General features: G+C 40.6%; 2 protein-coding genes across 2 annotated transcripts; both read right to left on the reverse strand.

Moving 5' to 3' along the window:
- Window positions 1-372: 372 nt before the first annotated feature.
- Window positions 373-20,106, reverse strand: cenpi (centromere protein I). The gene is made up of 20 exons (XM_056277357.1): window positions 19,941-20,106; window positions 19,445-19,582; window positions 14,874-14,992; window positions 11,758-11,865; window positions 10,983-11,031; window positions 10,780-10,826; window positions 10,357-10,446; window positions 9,389-9,520; window positions 9,088-9,231; window positions 7,380-7,500; window positions 7,042-7,136; window positions 6,690-6,807; window positions 6,440-6,504; window positions 5,114-5,223; window positions 3,168-3,303; window positions 2,819-2,943; window positions 2,207-2,255; window positions 1,220-1,435; window positions 708-749; window positions 373-465 (listed from the first exon to the last, which is right to left on the reverse strand). The coding sequence occupies exons 1-20, from the start codon at window positions 20,104-20,106 to the stop codon at window positions 373-375; spliced, it is 2,163 nt and encodes a 720-aa protein (XP_056133332.1).
- A 1,447-nt stretch (window positions 20,107-21,553) lies between these two features.
- tmem35 (transmembrane protein 35) lies at window positions 21,554-22,996 on the reverse strand. The gene is made up of 2 exons (XM_056295356.1): window positions 22,877-22,996; window positions 21,554-21,919 (listed from the first exon to the last, which is right to left on the reverse strand). Exons 1-2 carry the CDS (start codon window positions 22,994-22,996, stop codon window positions 21,554-21,556), a joined length of 486 nt encoding a protein of 161 aa, XP_056151331.1.
- Window positions 22,997-23,572: the final 576 nt, after the last annotated feature.

Genomic DNA, 23,572 nt, shown 5'->3' on the forward strand with positions numbered 1-23,572 from the left:
GTAGGAACAACAGATGGATTTTATTTGCCTCTTAACAAAAAAAACCTACATTAATTATCAAGAATGCAAGTCACAGGAATGATAGATGGCAAGCTATACAAGAATGAACAACAGATCACAATATATACATGCAAGGCTGAGTAAAGACACAGAATACAATATATGTACAAAAAAAGACACAACCGGGAAAGGAACTTGCCTTGGAACGAGTCAAAGTTGAAGGGATGAACATGAACAAGTCTTTGAAAAGTCAATTTTGAAGGGATGAACATGAACAAGTCTTTGAAAAAAAAAAAAGTGGTGTTGTCCCTTTCCACTGAGCTGAGCTTCTACGTTAGCGCAGTGGACTGACTGTTGTCCATGGAAGAGCACTCACTGATTGACATTATGTTGGATGAACTGTTGAAGGCCTTCAAAGCCTTGGGAGACCAGATAATCCAGATACCAGCCCCATATCTTAGGATACTGGAAAAACAAACACACACACACACACACACACACACACACACACACACACACACACACACACACACACACACACACACACAGTGTTACACAGGCCATCTAAAGACTTCCATGATCACACAGATTTCTGATCACTGTTGGGGGAAAAAAAATCTCTAAAACATGAATTCAAGAATTCCGACTTTCATTGCTATACATGAAGTCTATAAAAAGGGTGGAAATGAACACAAGACCCTTCATACCTTTAAGGAAGTGAGTTCCACGTTGCTGCTCTCTGGCCAACACTGATAAAGAGGGAACATAAATATTCATTGTCAGCCCACCCCAGTAAATTTCAGTAGAACTTTGCAGGGTGTTGCGGTTTGACAGAACCAAAAAAGGCCCGTGTATTATTAAACATGACGAAAACTCAAGTCTCATGCGGTGCCCATGAATAATGAAATGTGCTTCTGTATTAATGGATCTTCTATGAAAGAAACATTAATACTACATTTGTCTCCTTGTCCAGCCTCAAAGTTTATTAACCAAGCTGGGAAGACTGGCTGCATGCTGGTAAATCAGATGGCTATTACAGTTTGAAAATCACAATGGGCTTTTGACCAGGGTTTTTTTTTTTTTTTTTTTAAGGCTATGTTGATCACTCCCCAGTGATGGAAGAATGAGTTTGATTCACCAGACAGGATCATATCCAAATGTCTTTATATACAGAGAGGAGGAAACCAAAGAATCAGAATCCTAAATGCTATAGACCCACCTTGTGGTAAAAGTCAACAGCATAGCTTAAAAAAGCCGGGTGGTAAATGAAGTTGAAGCTGGCCCGGTAATGTGGTACTTTGCACTTGTTTAACAGCTCTTCTGTCAGCTCAGTGGGCATTCCCGGCTTGAACATCTTGGAATTCCAAAGGCAGTTGACCATGACAACCAGGTAGTGGTTGAACTCACGATATATCTGTGGGCTGATGTGAAAGGCCTGCTGGCAAGCAGTGAAAGGAACGAATGGTTGGAGAATTGGATGCAAATGGGGAAGACGTTAAAGAGAGAACAGAGAAAGAAAGACAAGAATTCAATAAATCTTCCAAGTTTGTTTGGCTTAGTAGCGGGTCAAATTTTGCTAAGGTCAGATATCATGTGAGGCCTCATAGCCCAATATCTTTTATGTGTGCTATGCTGATGAATTTGCAGTCTGGTTACTAAATCCATTTTTCTTGATAAATTGTGCTGACATTTTGAGCTGAGCATTATTGGCTGTGTAGCGCCGACTTGAGAATTCATTCCGTTCTGCAGAATGAAGTACAGCAGAAAAAAATTAGGTGCCTAAACAAAACTATTTTGAAGATATAAACAACACATATACACAACTGAATTATGGAAGGTTTGAACTTGCTGATGTTAAATTATGTTTTTGCAACTTTAAGACATGCCAAGAGGTCAAAAATAAGACCGTTCAGTACCAGTGTTTTCAAAAAGCAGAGCAGCAGCTAAAACAGCTTAATTGTAAAAGGAATATGTAGCTTAGAAATGCACTAAAATTCATGGTTTAAGTGAACAATACTATCCTTCTAGATTGTCTGTTATTCACATGACTTGCCAATTATTTTTCCCAAACTACATAATAAGTTCATGATGATCTGAAATAACAGATGAAAATGGAACATATTTTAGTATCACTACTCCTTGCAAACAGCCCTTCTTCATCATGTACTACATTATATCAAAAATACATGGAAAAAACTGGGTTTACCTTTGTCTGTTTTTCTTGACTCTTGGCTGATATTAAGTTCATCTTGTACCTAAAGGAAAACAAAAACAGAGTAACCTCTGTGGTCATTAACTGTTGAAAAACAGCTTCATCTTAATAGCCTGTAAGAATATATATATTCCATTGCCCACTGCCTCCAACCTCAACATGTTGAAGCATGTTTAACCACACTGGTTGTAACTGCAATGAAAGATGTAGGATAAAATGATGCTACTTTGTCATGTCGTGTTAATGCCATGCTTTGGCGAAAATATTTCACCTCTCCAGGGTAAAGTCAATTAGCTGACATTATAAGATGCATGTAATTCCAGTCAAAAATCATAAATCTTGCTTGCCATTTAATGTATGAAGAGGAGAGGAGAGCTTGAGTGCATTGCCACTTTTGATCCCTTATCATAAATCATGAATGCCGTATTTACATGTAAAAAGTGGTTGTGCCATATCGGATTCAAGTTCTATTCAGCATCAAATATGCATACACAAATGGCATATCACATGCCTGGTATTTTGCTCCTAACATGGAATTGGTGTGTGTAAGAGGCTGAGGCTGACATAACAAAAGTAGGAAGTGGCATAGAGATGGCAATTCTTCACCTGTGCATGATGTAGGCCAGTCTGTCCACACTGATGGGGTCAGTGGCAAAGAGAGCCGGGTAGAAAACACCAGCTGGGGGCATCACCACTAGGGGGAGCCCATATTTCAGAAACATGTCACACACCTGAGAGAGAGATTCATGGGCATTTACATATACATGCATGTACAAAAACAAGCCCACAGAGCAGAGGTACATATTGTGACGATAGAGTGTTTCAATAAAAAAAAAATCCCATTGTTCTCATTTTTTTAAATATCCCAATTTGCCAGATACAGAAGAGGCATTTAAGGCATGGTTATTTTAGATGCCTAGGCAAACAAAGCACAAACAATCCCTAGCCAAGTTACCGTCTCATAGAAGTCCAGGATAAAGTTGAGGAGTAAGGAGTGGCATCCCTCAAGCTGTAGGCCCACTGTGGCCAGGCGGCCAACAAAATGTACCAGCTCCATCACAGAATCCTTGAACCCTGACAGAGTCATGTTTCTGTGGGAAAGAGCACAGAGCCAAGTCAGCCACATACTTCAGCCCAGTGCAGGGCTACAATGTGCCATCAACATCCACGCATGTGCAGGTTTTCATTTCCACCAAACACTACCACCTAACTTGAGTGATTCTGACTGAATTTGTACCGATTAGTGAACTCAGCCGTTGTAGTGTTTAGCATGTTTATCTGGAATAAAAACCAACATATACATTGCCTTAAATGGCACATGCTTGGAGGATGACTGGAGCACGCCTTGTGACATCCAAACCAATATTGTAGTTTGATAACTAATAATTTGGCTAACTGGCTAAACACACTCAGATGGAAAAGTATTTTAGTTCCCTAAAACATCCATAACTTAAACCTAAATTGATTTAGTTGCCTAATATTCACCTTTACCTTTACGTTATTTTAGATGTGTAACCCTAGGCTAACTGTTAACCCACACTCAATCAATCAAATCAATTTCACCGTGGGTCTTCGCGTCGCTGGAGGCCCTCTAGTCAATTCCAAATGGCTACCCACCACTGCTCTAGCATGACTAGAATATTTGCCATTACAGGTTAGGAAGGTTTGTTGAGAGATGATCGAAGCACTTAGTGATTTCGCCCTTGGATTATAATTTGTCCCTCAACTGCCCTGCTCTCTGATGCGATAAAAAAAAAAAAGAGAGAAAAGAACGTCAGCAGAGGAAAACGGATGTTCAATGCTATACTTCCAGAAGTCAAAAAAGTACTTCCAATGACAAAAGAGGGTGAGCTATTAACCATGCGCCTCAGAATGGACTACAAATATTTGAATGAGAAACAAATGGACCAGTTCAAATTTGCACTTGGTTTGGGATAACACAGATATAGTAGGTGCACTAGCATAATGTAAAGTAAATAAAAGTGCAGGGCCAGGCATTCAAATGGTGCAAATGCACCTAATTAACCTCTCTTCTTGTGTCTATGTCGATCTCTTTCAGTGGATGCAGAGAGCAGCCTCTGGACTGCCACACCACAAAGCTGCAGCAAGCCACATGCATTGATGAATGCAGCATAAAAAGGCAATTGCTTTGTTAATAAACCTTGGATTTATACCTGAAAGGGAGAACGTCATTCATGTACCAGTGTTTGCTGGCTTGAGTTGTTTATTCTTTTGTGATTGCCAGATAAATCGTAAGCTGAACCAGATCTCCATTGTCACAATGCTTCCTAGCCATAGAGACCAAAAATTTGTTACACTTACTTAGGACAGAAGATGGCAACCCCTAACAGGAGCAGCCAAAAATAGTAGTATTAGGCTCAGAAAAGATGGAAAAAAAAACCCTCTTTATCAATGAGTCAACTAGGATCACAAAGGGTCTCTGGACTATATGATGCAAGAGGAAATATTGAACAGCCAAAGAATGACATGAAAAAAAGAGGTGCTGAGGATGGATCTGAGATATGCAGTTCCCAACTTGGTAACATAAAGAATAAACTGAGGAAACATCATGTGATGACTTGGTCAGCGTGAACCAGTAGGAAGCTCCAAGTTACATTATACCAACTAGCTGGCTAGCATAAATCAACAGCCCTATCTTCCATTTGTGCAAAAATTAGCATTTGATTAATGGTTGAAACAGATGCAACAAACACGTGTTTTAATCGGTTCCAGAACTGCCAGCACACGGCACCTCTCAAATGTTTAAAGCCGCTTTCCCTGTGCTTGACTACTTGTGAAGTTGGTTCACCTCAAGAGAACTTGGGATGAACATTCACAGCATAGGTCACGAGTATGGTTGAGAAACTTTTGACTCTGAGAAACAGTTTATGTGAGACTCACATGGAGGTGTGGGTATTCAGGCTTATATCCAGGCCGTCATCTAAGGCATATACTGAATGCCAGGTCAACCACTTCAACAGCATGGTGTTCATGCAGTCTATAAGACCAGACTGAAGTAGGCACATGTAGGTACGCGTGCACACACACACACACACACACACACACACACACACACACACACACACACACACACACACACACACACACACACAAACACACAGGAAGAAGAAAGTTCTGAATTTAGTTTCAACACACTCAAGACTGCCACGACAAAATATATGCCTAATACAAAATAATAGGGCTGTCCCAAATACCATTTTTGGCTCCGGAGCTTCAGGAGTAACCAACAGCGAATATCCAAGCTTCTTTGGCCAGGTGTGTTTGGTGTGTTTTATGCATGTTTGTAATCCCAAAGGGATTGGTTGATCAAGGTCCTATCTATAAAAATTTTGTGATATAACAGCTTGTGATAATTTTTCTCATCATGGATAAATTATAGACCTACATAAATGCTCATAATAACAGGCTCCATATCCGAGACAATGCCTGACAAGGCGCTGTAAAATATAAGCACAGAAACCGCATACTAGTCCCAACAAATTTAAGATTTGCGATTTATAAGATTTATATTTATTTATAATTTCTTTATTATCATTTCTCAGTACTCGCATACATTGAAACGAAATTTGTCCTCTGCATTTAACCCATCCTATACACTAGGAGCAGCTGGTAGCCGCAGTGCAGCACCCAGGGACCAACTCCAGTTCCACATTCCGTCAGCCATTAGCCCGTCTATAACGTTTTACAACCTGAACCTAACAAGAGTCAAACAAAGATACAAAACACACATACGGCACACTGCCTTGTCGTCGCTCAATTTTAAGTGTATCCACACAGCTGAGGTCTTCGGCATTTTGTCTTCCATTTAACAGCAAAGGTGAACTGAAGCACGATGTTCATTGCTGTGAGTGAGAGGAATGCCAGGTGCCCAAGCCGAGATGGTATTTCCACATATAAATAGTGCAATTAAAATGTATAAATATAGTACAAGAATGTGCTGACAAAATGTATTTTGCAGTTTTCCTTTACTGAGACTACATTTAGCAACAAAAAAAAAGAATGTCCAACTCCCAAAACTGAAACCCAAATACCTACCCAATGAACGAATATCCGAACAGTTGAATATTTGGGTCCAGCCCTACTAAATTAATCAAATATAACAACCACAAAGGAAGTTGGCCACTAAAGCAGCAGACTCTCGGTCCAATTCAAAAAGTGAGCTAGCTCTACCCATGTCTTAGGAGGCAAAGTTACCATGTTGCCTACCTTGAAAAACAGTGTGGATGTGAAGAACAGCTGCATGAGGGGCTCAAACAGAAGCCGACTGATACCTGTGGGAGCGATAGAAGATTACATTTGCATCAGCCATATAATTCAACGCATCACCACGCAATCCCCAGCACATGGCAGGCCCCACCAACATGGCCATGTGGTGGCATTTTAATCAGAGCGAGATAGAGATACAGAGACAGACGGTGAGCTGAGCATGGTGGCAGAGTAAGTAAGTATTACTCACAGTGAGTGGGAACAACAGGGATGTTGCTCAGCAGGCCTAGTATCTGTGGGCGGAGGAGGGAGCCATCCCAAACATTGAGGAACTTGTACAAAAAAGCCTCTATGCTGGAGAAACCCTCCTAGGCGAGCAAATGGGAAAAGGTAAAAAAAATACACACATATATATAAAAATACAAGTGATATGAATACTGGACTGTGGTATCACTTAGTAACAAGCACAGAGTGTTGTTTGAGCCAACGGGAGCCCTTCAGATGGTGAGGGTGGGATGGGGGGGGCACATGGTTGAAAATAAATGGTGGATGACAGGCATGAGGGTGTGGTTGGTGTTTGGGGCCTGTGGGACAAGGCTGACCTGTAGAAAATGCTGTGTGCATAGCAGCCGGTCCAAAAGTTGCAGAACTTCTTCCGAACTCTGAGAGACCCCACCATCACCACAGAATAAGAACTCTTAAATAAGCAGAGAAATAGGAGTGTTACACAACTGAGAATGTCAAGGGCATCAAAAAGAAAAAAGTACATTTCTGCTTCTGTATATCTTTTGGCAGCGTGACTCTCTCTATAAACATTCCACTCAAAGGACTCCTTTGATATGCCAACAAGGCGAATGCATCGGGGGTTCATCTCAAAGGGAAATTTCCTTTTGTCAGCATCTACCTGAAAGATGTCAATTGTTTTAGAGTTCAACCAAACCTTCTTGAAGAGCGTGGCCAAGCCAGAAGTTGAGCCGTAGGAAGGCAGATTCATCCTGTACACAATCCAGGTACTGCAACCCCAGACTGGAGCCCAGCAGAGAGCCCATCTGAGCAGGCAGCTGGTGCAAGCAAAGAAAAAAAAAAGAGATGAGATTAAAAAACACACACATGCACACATGCAAACACACATGCGCGCACGTATGCACACACGTATGCACACACACACACACACACACACACACAATAAGCCTGAAAATTAGTAGTTGGGAGCACATTACAATTAAGTAAACATAAGCAAAGAGAGGAGGAATAAAGACAGCAAATATAAACCAATCCTAAGTCTGCATGCACACGTCTCTCATTATATATGGAAGTCACACACACATGCGTGTGATTTCCATATGCGCATGCACATGCACGCACATACACACAAACATACACCTAGGGCCAAAGCATAAAGCTGATTCGTGCACTAAATCGCCTCAAATCAGGAGATTAGTACACCTACTGGAGAATGAGAATCCCCTAGTGCTCACGTCCTCGTTTTCAATGAGTGGGCCATCAATCCACTACTGGGCTAATTCTTAAGTATACAGTAATCCCCATAATGCTAGCACTAGGACATCTCTCCTATCACTCAAGATTTTTTTTTACTAGGCCCTTAAAGTGGGTGAGCAACTGCCTAGCAATATCTTGACTTTGTTAAGTATAATAAATAAATTATAAGCACGAAAGACAAACTGTCAATGGACATGACTCGGTCCTCCAATAATTAAGGAGAACCTGCATCATTCATCTGAGCAAGTGGTGTCTGCTTTTTACCATGTGAGTGCAGGCAGAAGAGAGCGCGGGTCAGCAGTCCCTGTACTCATCACTCTGTCCTCATACACTGGGGACTCCACAACCATATAAGTGGTTAATGCTTTTCATGTCCCGATGCCTTATTGGTCATATCATTTTTGCGGGCAGTGAAAAGGGGGGAAATTTATGTAGCATGTGGCATAAATGTCCGCAAGTCATTTAAAATTGGGTTATGGAGCCTTATCAGGTCAAAGAAACTACCTTGTAAACAAACATTTGTGGGCCTTTCTATGTGGCCAATACCGTCAAAACTTTTTCAGGGTATTTGCTCTGATGCATCACTGTTCATTTGTTCTGTCATTACTCATATAGGATAAACAATTCCTCGGGTGAAGCCAGTGAACAGCACGGCAGATTTAGAAAACGAATGTCAAGCATAGTTCTAATGAAGCTGCTTCGTATTTGATTCTCGTAAACAAATGACAGTCCAAGGACACCTTCGCAATAGTTTCTGTAGGACAATGTGGCTGAACAGCCTGGTACCTGGCCCATTCTGTTAGTGACACAGCACCACCGTGTGGTAGAAGCGAGATACTACAAGATTGAATGGCTAGGAGTCATATCTTTTAAGACGTGGTAAAACTGACAGTTAATTCTGCAGCTTAAATGCTCATCATCCATCTAGTCCTAAAACGGGTCTCTAGGTTAATAGGACTAACCAAAGAGCTAGGAGGCCAGCAGAGAGAAACAGAGAAAGAAAGAGACAGACAGACAGGCAAACAAACATAAACAGAAAAGAGACAGCAAAGCAAGAAATAGTTGCAGGATAGAACAGATTGAAGAATCAACTGCACCATCAGTATCATCAGCCCCAGAGGTGCAACAAACAAAGTTAGAGAATTTACCTCTACAAGATGGACATTTTCCAGCAGCTGAGAGAAGTTGTTGAACTGCACCAGAGAGAGGGTCTTTCTTCTAAAGCAGCTGTTGGTCTGAACCCGGGCTTGGACCGCACAATTCAACGCCGGCAGTTCCAGGTGGCAGTGTTTCTGAAGAATGCACAGCAAGTGAGGCATGTAAATACACAGGCCAGCTTATACCATTCCTACAATTAACCCTGAATTAACCCCTTAAAAAAGTTGTAATCATAGTACACATCTTCACCCTCTGTGCAAACACAACTAAAACCCCCACCAATGTCCATACCCTTTTCCTAGATTGGGTCTTGGCTTTTATCCCAGTTGTCAGGTTGACTGCTGAGGACTCCAGGGCATTGGTCCTCTTCTGGACAGTTAGCAATGCGGACTTCCATGGGTGATTGTGGCTCCTGAACCCAACCTGAAAGAGAAGTGGAACTATGCATTCACTGATGCATCATTTTGAATGACAACCCTGATTACAGTAGCTGCTGTTCAAATTTTTATTCCTGACGATTCCTGAGGGTTTCCACTCTTTTTAGGAAATCATTTTTTAGGAGTTTTCAAGGTCATTTTTCATGACTTTAGCTTAAATACCCATGACAGCCGTTATTCAAAGGTCATATTATTCAATATTAACTATCAGTGGAAGCCTCAACTTGCTCTAAATGGACTGTGCCCCTTTTAGCGGGTTACTGAACATACCGCCAAATCCTCAAGCACTGATGTGCCATCTCAGCTGCTAAGAATATTCGTAAAAATATACCATCTCAGCTAAAATCATCCTAAAAATATGCAAGCTACGCAGTTAAAAATACAGTCTAACCCAACGCTACAATTTTCCTTGACCCCAATAATATTTCCAGGACATCTATTAAGTTTTATCATTTTCCCAAGTCTATACATTTCCAGGTTTATGTGTGGGAACCCGCTTGTTCTTGATTGTCATTGACCATTTAGTATTATCACATAGAATGGATAATAAGATTTAGGCTCTTGATTTGAATTGACATAAAGAGGACATTATTTTCAAAGGGTACCTTGCTGATGCAAAACTATGTTAAGTAGTTGTGCTATATAGTTTTGTCTTTTGCACTGTCTAAATTTGCATAGTTTCACTGTTTATAAGTGTGCCTGCTGCTATACAATTCACTTTCCCTACATAGATTAAAAAAGTTTATCTAAACTAACATCTGGTGAAAAAAATAATTATAAGAATAGATTGTGGGTTTGAGATACACAAACCAGTGTACAAACCCTCATTCGTGATGGAAGGGAGAGCGTCACCAGTTCAGGGCAAAACACTTTGTAGAGTGACAGCAAGTGTAAAAGAAATGGCTGCTTGCCCTGAGGAGAGAGGAGAGCATATCATCATACTCATTTGAAATTCATCTTTCTGCTCAACATAATCCTTAATGATTGATGTCTCTAATAACGTGCTATACAACTACAAATGACTATAAGGGAGGATAAATTGCTTATGTCAATAATACACGGTGCATATTACACAACAGGGCAGCATTATTCCCTTGACTTGCACTTTATCATTGAACAGATTTCCATACTCAATGTAGGAAGGAGGAGGAAATAAATTATTTTTGATAAATGGCTATAGCACACCGACATGATAAAGGATCTGATGTTGCACATAAAACAAATCTGAAAAAGTGGGACATTTACCAGTTTTGACTGTAGATCCTGCAGTTTCCTAACTCTATACAGGTGCACTGTGACCAAAGAAAATAATAAAAAGAATCAAGCAGAGGTTTGCATTCACTCAAGTGTTAAGAAAACTAAACACACACACACAAACATTGGGGGGGGGGACTCTGGATGCCAAGAGTTATAAGGGGATAGGCCTATAACTTGACTTCTTGACTTACCACTTTCCTTCCTGGTCAAAAGGTATAACAGATGACAAACATAAGGACACTGGAAAAGAAAAAGGACAACTCAATAAATATACATCTGAGGCCCTTTAGTGGCTCTCATGTCACCTAAGTGAGTTGAAGTCAGATCATTGCACTGAGATGTGCATAACAATTCTTGTCCATACCAACTCATTTATCTTTTTTAAAGATTGTTTTTTGTTGGCATTTTCCACCTTTATTTGACAGTGATAGTTGAGAGAGACACAGAAAGGCAGAGGAGCGAGAGGGGATAACATGCAGTAAAGGGCCCAGGCCAGACCTGAACCCAGGCCGCTGCAGCAAGGACTCAGCCTTATGTGGTAACGCGCTCTACCAGGTGAGCACTCCACCAACTCATTTATCTAAATGGGGAAAATGTGTGACTAAAGCAGTAATAAATGCCTGAAACATCACTTTGAGACAAATTGCAGGTGTTGAGAAATATGCACTTATTCAGTAGCTCACATATGTATTTATTGATAATGAACTTTTTCACTTGAACCATGTCCACTGATGTTGTTTTTACCCCCAGGCAGCAGTTGAGCTCGTGAGACTGTTTCACTGCCCTATGGTTATTACATAGACGTATATACCAAGAACATCAGCCCATGAAGCTGAATTTACATAAAGCTCTGCCATGAAGCTCAGTCAAATAGTCAAACTGTCTAACCAAACTAAACAGTTAAAATTTGATGTCAAACCCATTTGTTACAGTTTATCTAAACAATGCAAAGACCTCCGCACTTACCAGATTTTCATCAGCTAAAAGGCTGAAGAGGAAGCCATAGATGGCTCGAAGTTGGTCCTTAGCATCGATCATGTCAAACATGGTCAGCACCCATTTTATGAAAAGAACCTGGAAAATGTGCAAATACCATTTCATACATTGTTATTGTTCAACCCTCATGGGACATGGCACACACACTCAAAACAAGTACACTAATATTAATTCATCTCACCTCTCTGACATCATAGCTCAAGAACCTCCTAGAACTTCTTAAAGATGCTTTCTTAATACTTAAAGTTACTGTTACACAGAAAGTTGAATCAATTCATCTGGACACAACGTTTTTTGAGAGAAACGTTTTAACACTCATCTGGTGTGTGAATTAATTAATTGTAAAGTGCTTTGAGTGGCTGTTGCAACTTGATTGATTGATCTAAGCGACCTCTTCAGTCTCAACTGACTGCAGGTATCCCCGCCCACCCTTATAAACAATACAGTGGAATTATGTTATAACGCTCAACCAAAAGAAAAAGAAACAATATTATGCTCTACAGTTAAGCAGAACAAGGAATGATGGGAAAAAGCTTTGGAGTACACTGAACAGTATAATGGGACGAAACTCATCTTTACAACCCACCTATATTGACTGCGGAGGCACCTTTATTACTAAACCAAAAGAAATTGCAAATTATTTGAATGACTATTTTAGAAGCAAGGTATATGAATTAAGGAAAGAACTATCACATGGGACAGATAATAGTTTATCCATTTTTAACATAAAGAATTATATGAGAGATAAACCATGTCATTTTGAGTTTAATGAACTAAAAACAGAAAGAGTTGAAAAATTAATTAAGTTAACATGTAATGACAAACAATCAGGAATTGATAATATAGATGAGAAACTGATTCGAATAGCTGTTAATTACATTGCACACCCTATCTGTCACATAATGAATACCAGCCTGAAACAATCGATCTTTCCACAAGCTTGGAAGGAAGCAAAAGTCATACCATTGCCCAAAGATAAGAAAATAATTTAGTGGCCATGACAGCCGCCCCATAAGCTTGCTATCAGCTATAAGTAAGATCTTTGCGAAGGCGATTTTTGATCAAATACAAGAATACTTCTCAGCAAATAATCTGATAACAGATTTTCAGTATGCCCATAGAAAGGCACATTCTACATGCAGCTCTAGCTCAAATACAGCTCTAGCTCAAATGACAGATGACTGGTACAAAGCTTTGGACAGCAAAATGATCCGTGGTGCAGTCCTATTAGATTTTACAGCAGCATTTGATGTAATTGACCACAAACTCCTCCTTGAAAAGCTGGAGTCTTATGGTTTTAGACCATCTGCAATGGCCTGGATGGAAAGTTATTTGATGCATAGATCACAGAGTCTTTTTTAATGGAGATTACTCAGATAGTGCATCTATAGAGTGTGGAATTCCTCAAGGAAGCTGCCTAGGTCCACTTATGTACTCCATTTTTACAAATGATTTACCTCTTGTACTAAAAGATGCTAAATTAACTATGTATGCAGATGACACTACAGTGTATGCATCAGCAACAACACCTGCTGAATTAAATTTCATCTTGAATAGGGAGCTAGATATAATTGGGAAATGGGTCTTTGAAAACAAACTGATACTTAATGCAACTAAAACGAAAAGCATTATATTTGGTTCAAATCATTCTCTTAGGAAAGAGCCAGAGCTAAAACTCATGATAAATAAAACACCAATCCAACAAGTAAAGGAAACTAAGCTCCTGGGCATCATTCTTGACAATAAGCTGTCCTGGTCAAAACACACTGACATTGTTATAAACAGAATGGGTAAGGCATTGGCAGTGGTAAGGCAATGCAGAAAATACCTTACGCCAGAATTGACTAAAATTGTAATAAACACTCTTGTTCTCTCACAGCTTGACTATTGCCAAATAATATGGGCGAATGCCATGAAAAAAGACTGAAGCAAACTCCAGTTTGTACAGAACAAGGCGGCATGCCTTGCTCTCCAATGTCCATACAATACGAACATCAAGAGCATGCGCTTCTATCTACAATGGTTAAAAGTTGAGGACAGAATGAATGCTGCGCTTCTACCTTCAATATGGAAGGTTTTACAATTCAAAACTCCATTATATCAGTACAATCAGTTAAAACACAATTCAGAATCATATACATATGCCACTAGACAGGCAACAGAAGGCCAGTTTTCACTTCCTAAGCCAAACACTAATTTTCTGAAGCGTACAGTAGAATATAGATCAATGAAAGCATGGAATCCATTACCACTGCTAATAACTAAATTGACACAGTAATCAATATTTAAAACGCAAATTAAGAAACACCTTGGAATGTTATATTTGTAGGATGCAAAATACATGGTCATACGCACACATATTACACACACACACACACACACACACACACACACACACACACACACACACACACAAGACAGGGTAAGGTGTGATTCAAACTGAATTCTATAGCCTGGATGGTTTCAACAGTTTGTACATTGGAATGATTTATGTATGTCTCTTTGCTATTGGATGATGACTTACTTGTACTGTAAAGTTTAATGTAGGTTTTTGCTATATTTGTTTTTTTTGTTTTTGTTTTTCTCTATCTTGTTTTTAAATGTATGTATTAAATGTATTATTTTTATGTGGACCCCAGTAAGACTAGCGGTGCTTTAGGGCACAGCTAATGGGGATCCCGATAAATAAACATAAACAGTGGCATAACAACAGAAAATGACGATTAATGTCATATGCAAATTGCCGTGAGCATTACCTAGAGTTTTAATGGCAATGTGTCCCATTCACAGAGGATTTGGAAATGTTTGCAATCACAGCATTGTAAGATGGTGACAGATGTACTCTTAACCCCCCCGTTTCAGGGATAGTCATTCCTTCTTATATAGATGGCCTCTTTGACTCCCCATTCAAACCAGCATTCCTCCCTATACTGATTCAATTTTCTGGCATTGTTAGACTGTTTCTGGTTATTAAACTATTACATTAATAAAAAAAGTTAATAATAAAACGTGAACAGAATTATTTATTTATGCAAAATCCAACAAAGTATGTCAAAGGTTAATCCAGACTACTGCTGGTTTCTTACCTGTGTGGCAGTAGGTATTTTGCCAACACAAAGCCAAACCACAGCTCGAACAACAGCCTCCTCTGGCACCACAGTGGCAGGGATAAGAAACTTCAGTACTCGGACACATAGACTAGATCCTACATAGGGCAGAGCAAAGAAATAAAAATACTTTTAGAGATAACAAGAGGCTGAAAGCAAAAAAGAAAGACATATTTGAATTGGAGATACAGTAAATGGACAAAAGTATGTGGACACCCGAACATCTCTTGTTAAACATCTCATTCCAAAGCCATGGGCATAATACGGAGTTGGTCCCCCTTTTGCTGCTATAACAGCCTCCACTATTCTGAGAAGGCTTTCCTTAAGATTTTTTATCATAGCTAGTGGTATGGTATTCACTCCCATTCAGCCAAAACAGCATTAGTGAGGTCGGGTACTGATGTTGGGGATAAGGCCTGGCTCGCAGTCAGCATTCCTATTCATCACAAAGCTTTTGGATTGGGCTGAAGTCAGGGCTCTGTGCAGGCCAGTCAAGTTCTTCCACACCAAACTCAAACCAAACCATGTCTTAATGGACCTCACTTTTTGCACAGAGGCATTTTCATGCTAAAACAGGAACAGGCCTTCCCTAAGCGGTTGCCACAAAGTTGGAAGTACACAGTGTTCTAGAATCACAAAAGGTTGAATCAGTTCATCTGGATCAGGAATATTTATTTGTCATTTCATTCCATGCACCTGCACACATTAAATGAAATGAAATATCGTTTCCCCCAGCCACAGCAGTACAACACAAAGACAAAAATACATATCCAAACTGTCTGTGAATGTTCTCATTCATCCAGGTCATGGTTATCCAAAGGAATTGAATTAAGTGCAACTGGATTTGGTATGTCCAGTTGCACATACTGGTATGTCCAGTATGTGCAAGTCCAGTTTCACTTGATTCAATTCCTTTGGATATCCAAACTACAAGAACACATATATCCAAACTACAAAATACATATATCCAACATAACAACAAAAAAAAAGTCACTGTCCAAGAGAGAGAAAGCCAGGATGACTGTCCACACTGCCGGTCTGCATGGGTTAGCAGTTAGCTTAGCCTGCCCTGCTTCAACGTCCTGTCAGACCGCCCCCAGTGTTTCCTCCTCGGATGCAGCTCCAGGCAGGACCGCGGTCCCTGGGCCCACCGGACGCAGCAGACCAAGCTCTCCCAGCCAATCCAACATCAGCGCTCCGAGCCAGACACCCGACACACCTCTCCACACGACGATACCAAAAACAAAGTCAACGCTAGGCAAAGCCGCTACCAGACCGCCCTTGGTGCTATCCGAACTGCCGGTCTGCATGGGCTAGCAGCTGGCTTAGCCTGCCCCATTTCTGCGTCCTCTCAGACCGCCCTCGGTGTTTCCTCTTCGGGCATAGCTCCAGGCAGGGCCGTGTTCCCTGGGCCCACAGGACAGCAGACCAGGCTCCCCAAGCCGATCCAGCACCAGCTCTCCCAGCCATCAAACGAAGACACAAACTTAGAAGCAGACGTGGACAAAGACACTGCATGGACGGTACTGGGTGAGGCCACCGCAAACTTAAGTTCATGCCGCCATCTTCCCACACCGGCACTGGGTGGGGCCACTGCAAACGTGAATTTGCGCCACCATCTTCCCAAACTGGATGCGTATATTTCGGATACGTTTATTGAGAGAGAAACTTTTCATCACTCACTTAAATTACCTCTTCAGTCTCAACTGACTGCAGGTATCCTCACCCTTATAAACAATACAGTGGCATAACGAACGGAAACAATGATTGATTTCATATGCGAATTGCCGTGACTCAAAGACAGTTGAATCAGTTCAACTGGACACAACATTTATTGAGAGAAACGTTTCATCACTCATCTAAGTGATCTCTTCAATCTCAGCTGACTGCAGGTATCCCCACCCTTATAAACAATACAGTTGCATAACAAATGAAACCAACGATCCGTTTTATGCAAATAGGCGTGATCATAACTCGAATTTCAAAGCCATGTGTACTATTCACAAAGGATTTGGGAATGTTAGCAATCCCCAATCTGCCTTCAGCCATGAGACCAGTGCCACATGATGACAGTCTGCCAGTACCGAAGCCACCAGAGACATGGAGCCTAGATGAGACAGATGAAGATACCACAACGCATGAACCAGATGCAGAAAACGACACTGATCCAGATGATGAACCCTATATGCCTGGTTATCCTCATCTGATAACAAAGCCAGAATTAAATGACCTGGTCAGAGAATTAGATTTGTTAAAAACTAAAGCAGAACTCCTTGGTTCAAGATTGCAAGGATGGGGTTTCCTGCCACCATGTACAAAAATGTCTGTCTTTCGGAACTGTCAAGAACATTTGACAAACTTCTTTACGCAGGTTGACAACTTCTGTTTCTGCATTGACATTGATGCATTGTTCATGGCTTTGGGTTGTGTGCATGACCCAAAACAATGGTGTCTTTTTATAGATTTATAGAACACAATGTGTTAGCATCATTATGCGATTAAACATGTTAAATTCAATAACAGTTACTTTAATGTATCTCCAAATTCCTACGTGATACAGCAAATCTGACATAAATTTTGTGTTCAGTTTAAAATTGTCTATCATAATCTATTTTGTTCAGGAAGCAAAAAGTTTAAAAAAAATGTTGCCCAGTGTAATTATAAAGGGGTGTCAATATACTTTTGGCCATATAGTGCATCATCTACAGTGGTGCTTGAAAGTTTGTGAACCCTTTAGACTTTTCTATATTTCTGCATAAATATGACCTAAAACATCATCAGATTTTCACACAAGTCCTAAAAGTAGATAAAGAGAACCCAATTAAACAAATGAGACAAAAAATATTATACTTGGTCATTTATTTATTGAGGAAAATTATCCAATATTACATATCTGTGAGTGGCAAAAGTATATGAACCTCTAGGATTAGCAGTTAATTTGAAGGTGAAATTAGAGTCCGGTGTTTCAATCAATGGGATGACAATCAGGTGTGAGTGGGCGTCCTGCTTTGTTTAAAGAACAGGGATCTATCAAAGTCTGATCTTCACAACACATGTTTGTGGAAGTGCATCATGGCAAGAACACAGGAGATTTCTGAAGACCTCAGAAAAAGCATTGTTGACGCTCCTCAGGCTGGAAAAGGTTACAAAACCATCTCTAAAGAGTTTGGACTCCACCAGTCCACAGTCAGACAGATTGTGTACACATGGAGGAAATTCAAGACCATTGTTACCCGCCCCAGGATCGGTCGACCATCAAAGATCACTCCAAAAGTAAGGCGTGTAATAGTCGGCCAGGTCACAAAGGAACCCAGCCTAACTTCTAAGCAACTAAAGGCCTCTCTCATATTGGCTAATGGTAATGTTCATGAGGCCACCACCAGAAGAACACTGAACAACAATGGTGTGCATGGTAGGGTTGCAAGGAGAAAGCCACTGCTCTCCAAAAAGAACACTGCTGCCCGTATGCAGTTTGTTAAAGATCAGGCGGACAAGCCAGAAGGCTATTGGAAAAATGTTTTGTGGGCAGATGAGACCAAAATAGAACTTTTTGGTTTAAATGAGAAGCGTTATGTTTGGAGAAAGGAAAACACTGCATTTCAGTATAAGAACCTTATCCCATCGGTGAAACATGGTGGTGGTACTTTCATGGTTTGGGCCAGGGCGGCTTGCCATCATTGATGGAACAATGAATTCTAAATTATACCAGCAAATTCTTAAGGAAAATGTCAGGACATCTGTCCATGAACTGAATCTCAAGAGAATGTGGGTCATGCAGCAAGACAATGACCCTAAGCACACAAGTCATTCTAACAAAGAATGGTTAAAGAAGAATATAGTTCACGTTTTGGAACGACCAAGTCTAAGTCCTGACCTTAATCCAATCGAAATGTTGTGGAAGGACCTGAATCGAGCAGTTCATGTGAGGAAACCCACCAACATCCCAGAGTTGAAGCTGTTCAGTGTGGAGGAATGGGCTAAAATTCCTCCAAGCCGATGGGCAGGACTGATCAACAGTTACCAGAAACGTTTAGTTGCAGTTATTGCTGCGGGGGTCACACCAGATACTGAAAGCAAAGGTTCACATACTTTTGCCACTCACAGATATGTAATATTGGATCATTTTCCTCAATAAATAAATGATCAAGTAAAATATTTTCGTCTTATTTGTTTAATTGGGTTCTCTTTATCTACTTTTAGGACTTGTGTGAAAATCTGATGATGTTTTAGGTCAAATTTATGCAGAAATATAGAACATTCTAAAGGGTTCACAAACTTTCAAGCACCACTGTATGTGGCATAGGTATTATCCAAACCTTTTAGAGAAAGGAACACCATACTGCTGCCAGATCATTTCCGTCATTTCAACAACACTATGTAGGTGATATGGCTTGCATGGTAACTTTTTCGCAGCTCAATTTGAAAACTTCCCCGAGGACCCCGTTATCATTATTAGTGGATCACACATAAGGTCCCACTGACAAGACTGGGGAAAACTGAGAGCACGTATCTAGTACACGTCTTGTGAAATCTAAACGTAATTCTCTTACCCATTCGGAGGCTCATGGCAAACTCCAACATAACAGATATGGCTTCTGGGCTAAGTCCTCTACTGTATGCCACTCGCTCCACCAGCACCAGGTTCCTCTCTGCCTCATCGTTCCCTTTCAAAGGAGTTCTTGCTTCAACTACGAGAAAAAGGCAAACGTCGAATTAGTCCATCTATAATAACACAGGGCAGCTAGTGGAGAGAGCTTAGAACATCTTGCATTAGAATCTAATGTTATTTTTAATGGGAAGGATCACTACTGTTACTGTCCTTCTGGTGAGATGCCCGACTACATGGGATCGATCTGCTAAAACGTTAGCTTTATTTATGCTTATGCTGCTAGCAACCCGTCCGAGACGTCTTAAAGTAATAACACAGAATTAATGAACGTAAGCGTTGGGATTTCACATGTTAAACAGTGTATAGTCACCTTTCCCAGGCTGATAAATGTTAGCCAACGATCATTGTAGCCTTTATTATTATGAGCCATGTCTTACCCCTTGAGAAGTATTTCAGCGCAAGAACGAACGGGTCCTCGGCCTCGTTTTTTCTTCTTTCTATCTGGGCGAGTCGCACGCTTCTGTTAATACTTCGGTTACAGTCTGATTTTTCACTTGCAGACGACGAATCCTCTGGCTCCGTTTGATTTAGCGATTTATCCATTTCTACATTGCTGTGTGTTGTCGTGTTTGTCTCCCTCAACCCCAGGCTATTCAAACATTCAAATCCTCCGCTCGACCGTTTGAACTACGCTTGCGCAGTATAGTCCATCCGCTAACAGTTCCGTGTTGAGTTCCCCTGGGTGTTGTAGTCCAGGAACTGAAGGCCTACAACGTCGCTTTGCCTTACAAGTTTTTTTCTTTTTTTTTTTCTTATACCGATGACAAATCGATCGCCAGTAGCCCATTTGGCTACTGATAAGATGTTTTCCGGCCCAATATAGTGCTTATTTGAATGAAATAAGACAGCAGAAATAAGCAAACCATGTTATTCTCACACACGGTTCTTTATTTAACTCATTTAGTTGTACAGAAACGTTGTAAATCTTTAAAATAACACAATAGCAAACTGAAATCTCATCCCCAAAGATAAATTAAGCCATACCTGCTTTTCTAACATGGAGCAAGGTCAAAAGAAATCAAATAAATAGAAAAAAAGATTTGATGGACGTTTGAAAAACACTATGTATTCTCGACTATATGCAATTATACTTCTTACAAACGTAAAAGCTATTTCGGGGGGTTGTACTCTGAAAAGTAAAGCCTACACATTCCTGCATCAGAAGCTGCAGTCATTTACACATGTTAATACAACTTAAAGTTGATAATTCAAGTTTAAATTTGCGATATTACTTTCTGTAACTTATCTCTCTTGTGGAGATGGGATTTCATGCATATCAAACAAATAATTAACAGAACTAAAAAAAATTATTTTTTTAGAACTATTTTTACTTTGCTAATACTGCACTTGAAGAAGAAGAAATTGAAATGTGGTAATAAACGATGAGTTGTTGTGTAATTTGCCCAAACATATTATTACAGTTAATATTTTGGTTTAATGACTAGTATCGCATGAAGGATAACTGAAACATGCCTGAAATATTGTACAACATTGCAATTTATAAATTCTGTGGACAATGTACAAAATTTAAAAAAAAATAGAAAAACACAGACCACAAATATTCATCCATGGAAAAACAGCAGCATTCCAAAATCAACTTGTGGCCTAAATGAAGTTAACATTAGAATACAATTGAAAACACACCGTGTAACCCTTTGTAGTCTTGAAATAAATAACAACAAAAAGAGGGACAATTGCTTGACAAGTGTGAAGACAAGCGGCACTCATTACAGTTTCCACAGATATGATTGTCCATAGTTATGTACTGGATTCATTGAACAAGAGTATTCAGTTTCACAATAAGAGTGCAGAGGAGTGGGTGCAAAGTAACCGGTCATCAGTCTGCCAACTGGAGGTGACAGGGAAGTCTGTTTGAGGGACGTCATTCTCTGTAGTGACTGTTTTGCCTTCAGAGAGCAGAAATACTACAATCCAAAGAAATTCACAAGGTTCCCGTTTGCTGTGACCTCGGCCAAAGTGGAGTCTGAGCTTAGGACTGCTTGACCTTGTTCTTTTCCTGGTCATTTATGTGCTGCTCCTCCCTGCTCTCCTCCCTCTCTGGCCGGTCATCACTCTGGCGGGCAATGAGCAGTCGGCAGGTGAGCAAAATACCAAAGACTAGAGCATGGGCATAACGTTTCAGGGGGTCTCCTACAAGCTGGTGGAAGAAGAGGACAGCCAGCATGACTAGCAGCAGCAAAAAGTTAGCCACGTCTTTCGGTCTACCGGGGACCAGGGTCAGAACCACACCGCAGCCCACCTCCAGAGAACCAATGATCTTACGAAGCAGGACTGAGCTGATGCCAACCTTTTTTAGGCCCGGCAAAGCCTTGGCATAGCTCTTGTACGCCCTTTTCTGAAAATCAAAGCAGACAAAACATTTGGATTAATCATCAGAGATGCAATAACGTCTTCAGCGTGCAAAATGAATCAATTCATAGCCCTTTAGTGCAATGACTTAAAGACCTTATAAATGCATATGGTTCATAGTGTTTGGTTTTTCAATTAAAATTCCTTCAGTTCTTGGGCCAATATACTGGCCACTAAAGGAGACAGTAGCAAAAAAAGTGGATGGACGTATGGATGAATGTGAAACCCCAAAGCAAAATTATTCCCAAAGCACCCTCCATTAGATTCAAGTCTACATGCATATGACATGGCGAGAGCAATTCAACATCAGCACCTGCAGGTGCATCCCACAGAATTTGCTCGAATCTATCGCTCGAAAGCGCCGCCATTGCATATGTACGTAGACTATTACATTACCGTTCACATGAATCGCCAGCAAACACTATCATTCCTACCATGGGCTTACATTGACGACTATTAGCTCTACCCGTTATTTAAAGTGAGTCAAATAACGTGTACCATTGCAAATGTGTGATGGAACTGAGATGCACATTCATTTCTGGTTCAGTCTGTACCAATAGTAGCATGTGATAGCATACATATCTGCTATTATTTTATGAACATGTACGCTTATAGTCGTCATCATCAAAATCTCATGTACACGATCTTCAAACGGAAAAAAAAATTTTGCGAACCACATTATTCAGCCCCGTGGGTTTTGCAGCAGGTCTTAAAAAAAGAGTTGCTTCAGGATATAATTCAGCTGAGATAGGCTCTATTTGAATTATGCATGCACATATTACATCCATTTTCAATATCGCTATGTTTTACATATATGTAGGTCAGCATCACGACAACATTATTCGAGCATGAGAGCCCTCGCGCCTGAACCCAACACAGAGAACAATGGCCATGTTCCGGCTGTAGGATGCAGCTCTGCAGTGTAACGCCGCGACGTCCTTACCATTTCACTGTATGCATCCTTGCTCAGTCTTGGAGTGAGCTTAATGGTTCCCATGAATACGAAAAACAAACCGAGAGCAAATGAAAGGGCCACAATAGTTATTGTCCTTGGAGAGGCCATCTTCGTATGTGAAGTCCCGCCACTGTGCAGGCGATTTCCACTGAACTGGATCCAGCACTGACTGAGAGGATGTGGAGGGGGGGCTTCAGGATGAGGGACAAAAAAAATGGCGGTGCACGGGTCCCTTGAACTATGTCACTTTCCATCACTTAACTATCTGACACGCAAATTGAAAAACTACACGATAACGTGAGATTTATGTGTGTGTGATATTTGTGTGTGTGTGTGTTGATAAGTTAAATCCACATTCTAACACGAACATGAGTGGCTAAGGGAAATACAATCTGTCATGTGACGGCTGCTTGCTGAGTTTGTCATCCCAGTAGTCTACCCTCTAGAATAACAAAAAATCCCAGTCAGGCACAAGAAAACGAGTTTATCCTTGAATATTGTAATGACGTTTAAGATTATCATCACTCTGTAAAATGAATCTTTATTTGTTATTTTATTGGGTCAGTTTGGTCAGACCAGAGCTAATGGGCCTGGATTGTATTCCTGAGATGGGGTGGGGGTGGGCTGATGGTCTTGAAGTGATGGGGGTGGGCCAGACGATTGGCCATCGGTGTGTGTGATGGG

Source organism: Lampris incognitus, chromosome 1 (genome assembly GCF_029633865.1).
Source record: "Lampris incognitus isolate fLamInc1 chromosome 1, fLamInc1.hap2, whole genome shotgun sequence".
NCBI classification, from domain to species: Eukaryota; Metazoa; Chordata; class Actinopteri; order Lampriformes; family Lampridae; genus Lampris; species Lampris incognitus.

Bases quoted from the DNA above. Each gene is read 5' to 3' on its own strand.
- tmem35 (XM_056295356.1), bottom strand. From the start codon at position 22,996: ATGGCCTCTCCAAGGACAATAACTATTGTGGCCCTTTCATTTGCTCTC. The intron at 21,920-22,876 runs GTAAGGACGTCG...TTTGATTTTCAG, and splicing joins AGGATGCATACAGTGAAATG to AAAAGGGCGTACAAGAGCTA.
- cenpi (XM_056277357.1), bottom strand. From the start codon at position 20,106: ATGGATAAATCGCTAAATCAAACGGAGCCAGAGGATTCGTCGTCTGCA. The intron at 7,501-9,087 runs GTAAATTCTCTA...TGCTTGCACCAG, and splicing joins AAAATGTCCATCTTGTAGAG to CTGCCTGCTCAGATGGGCTC. The intron at 2,944-3,167 runs GTAACTTGGCTA...TCTCTCTCTCAG, and splicing joins TCCTGGACTTCTATGAGACG to GTGTGTGACATGTTTCTGAA.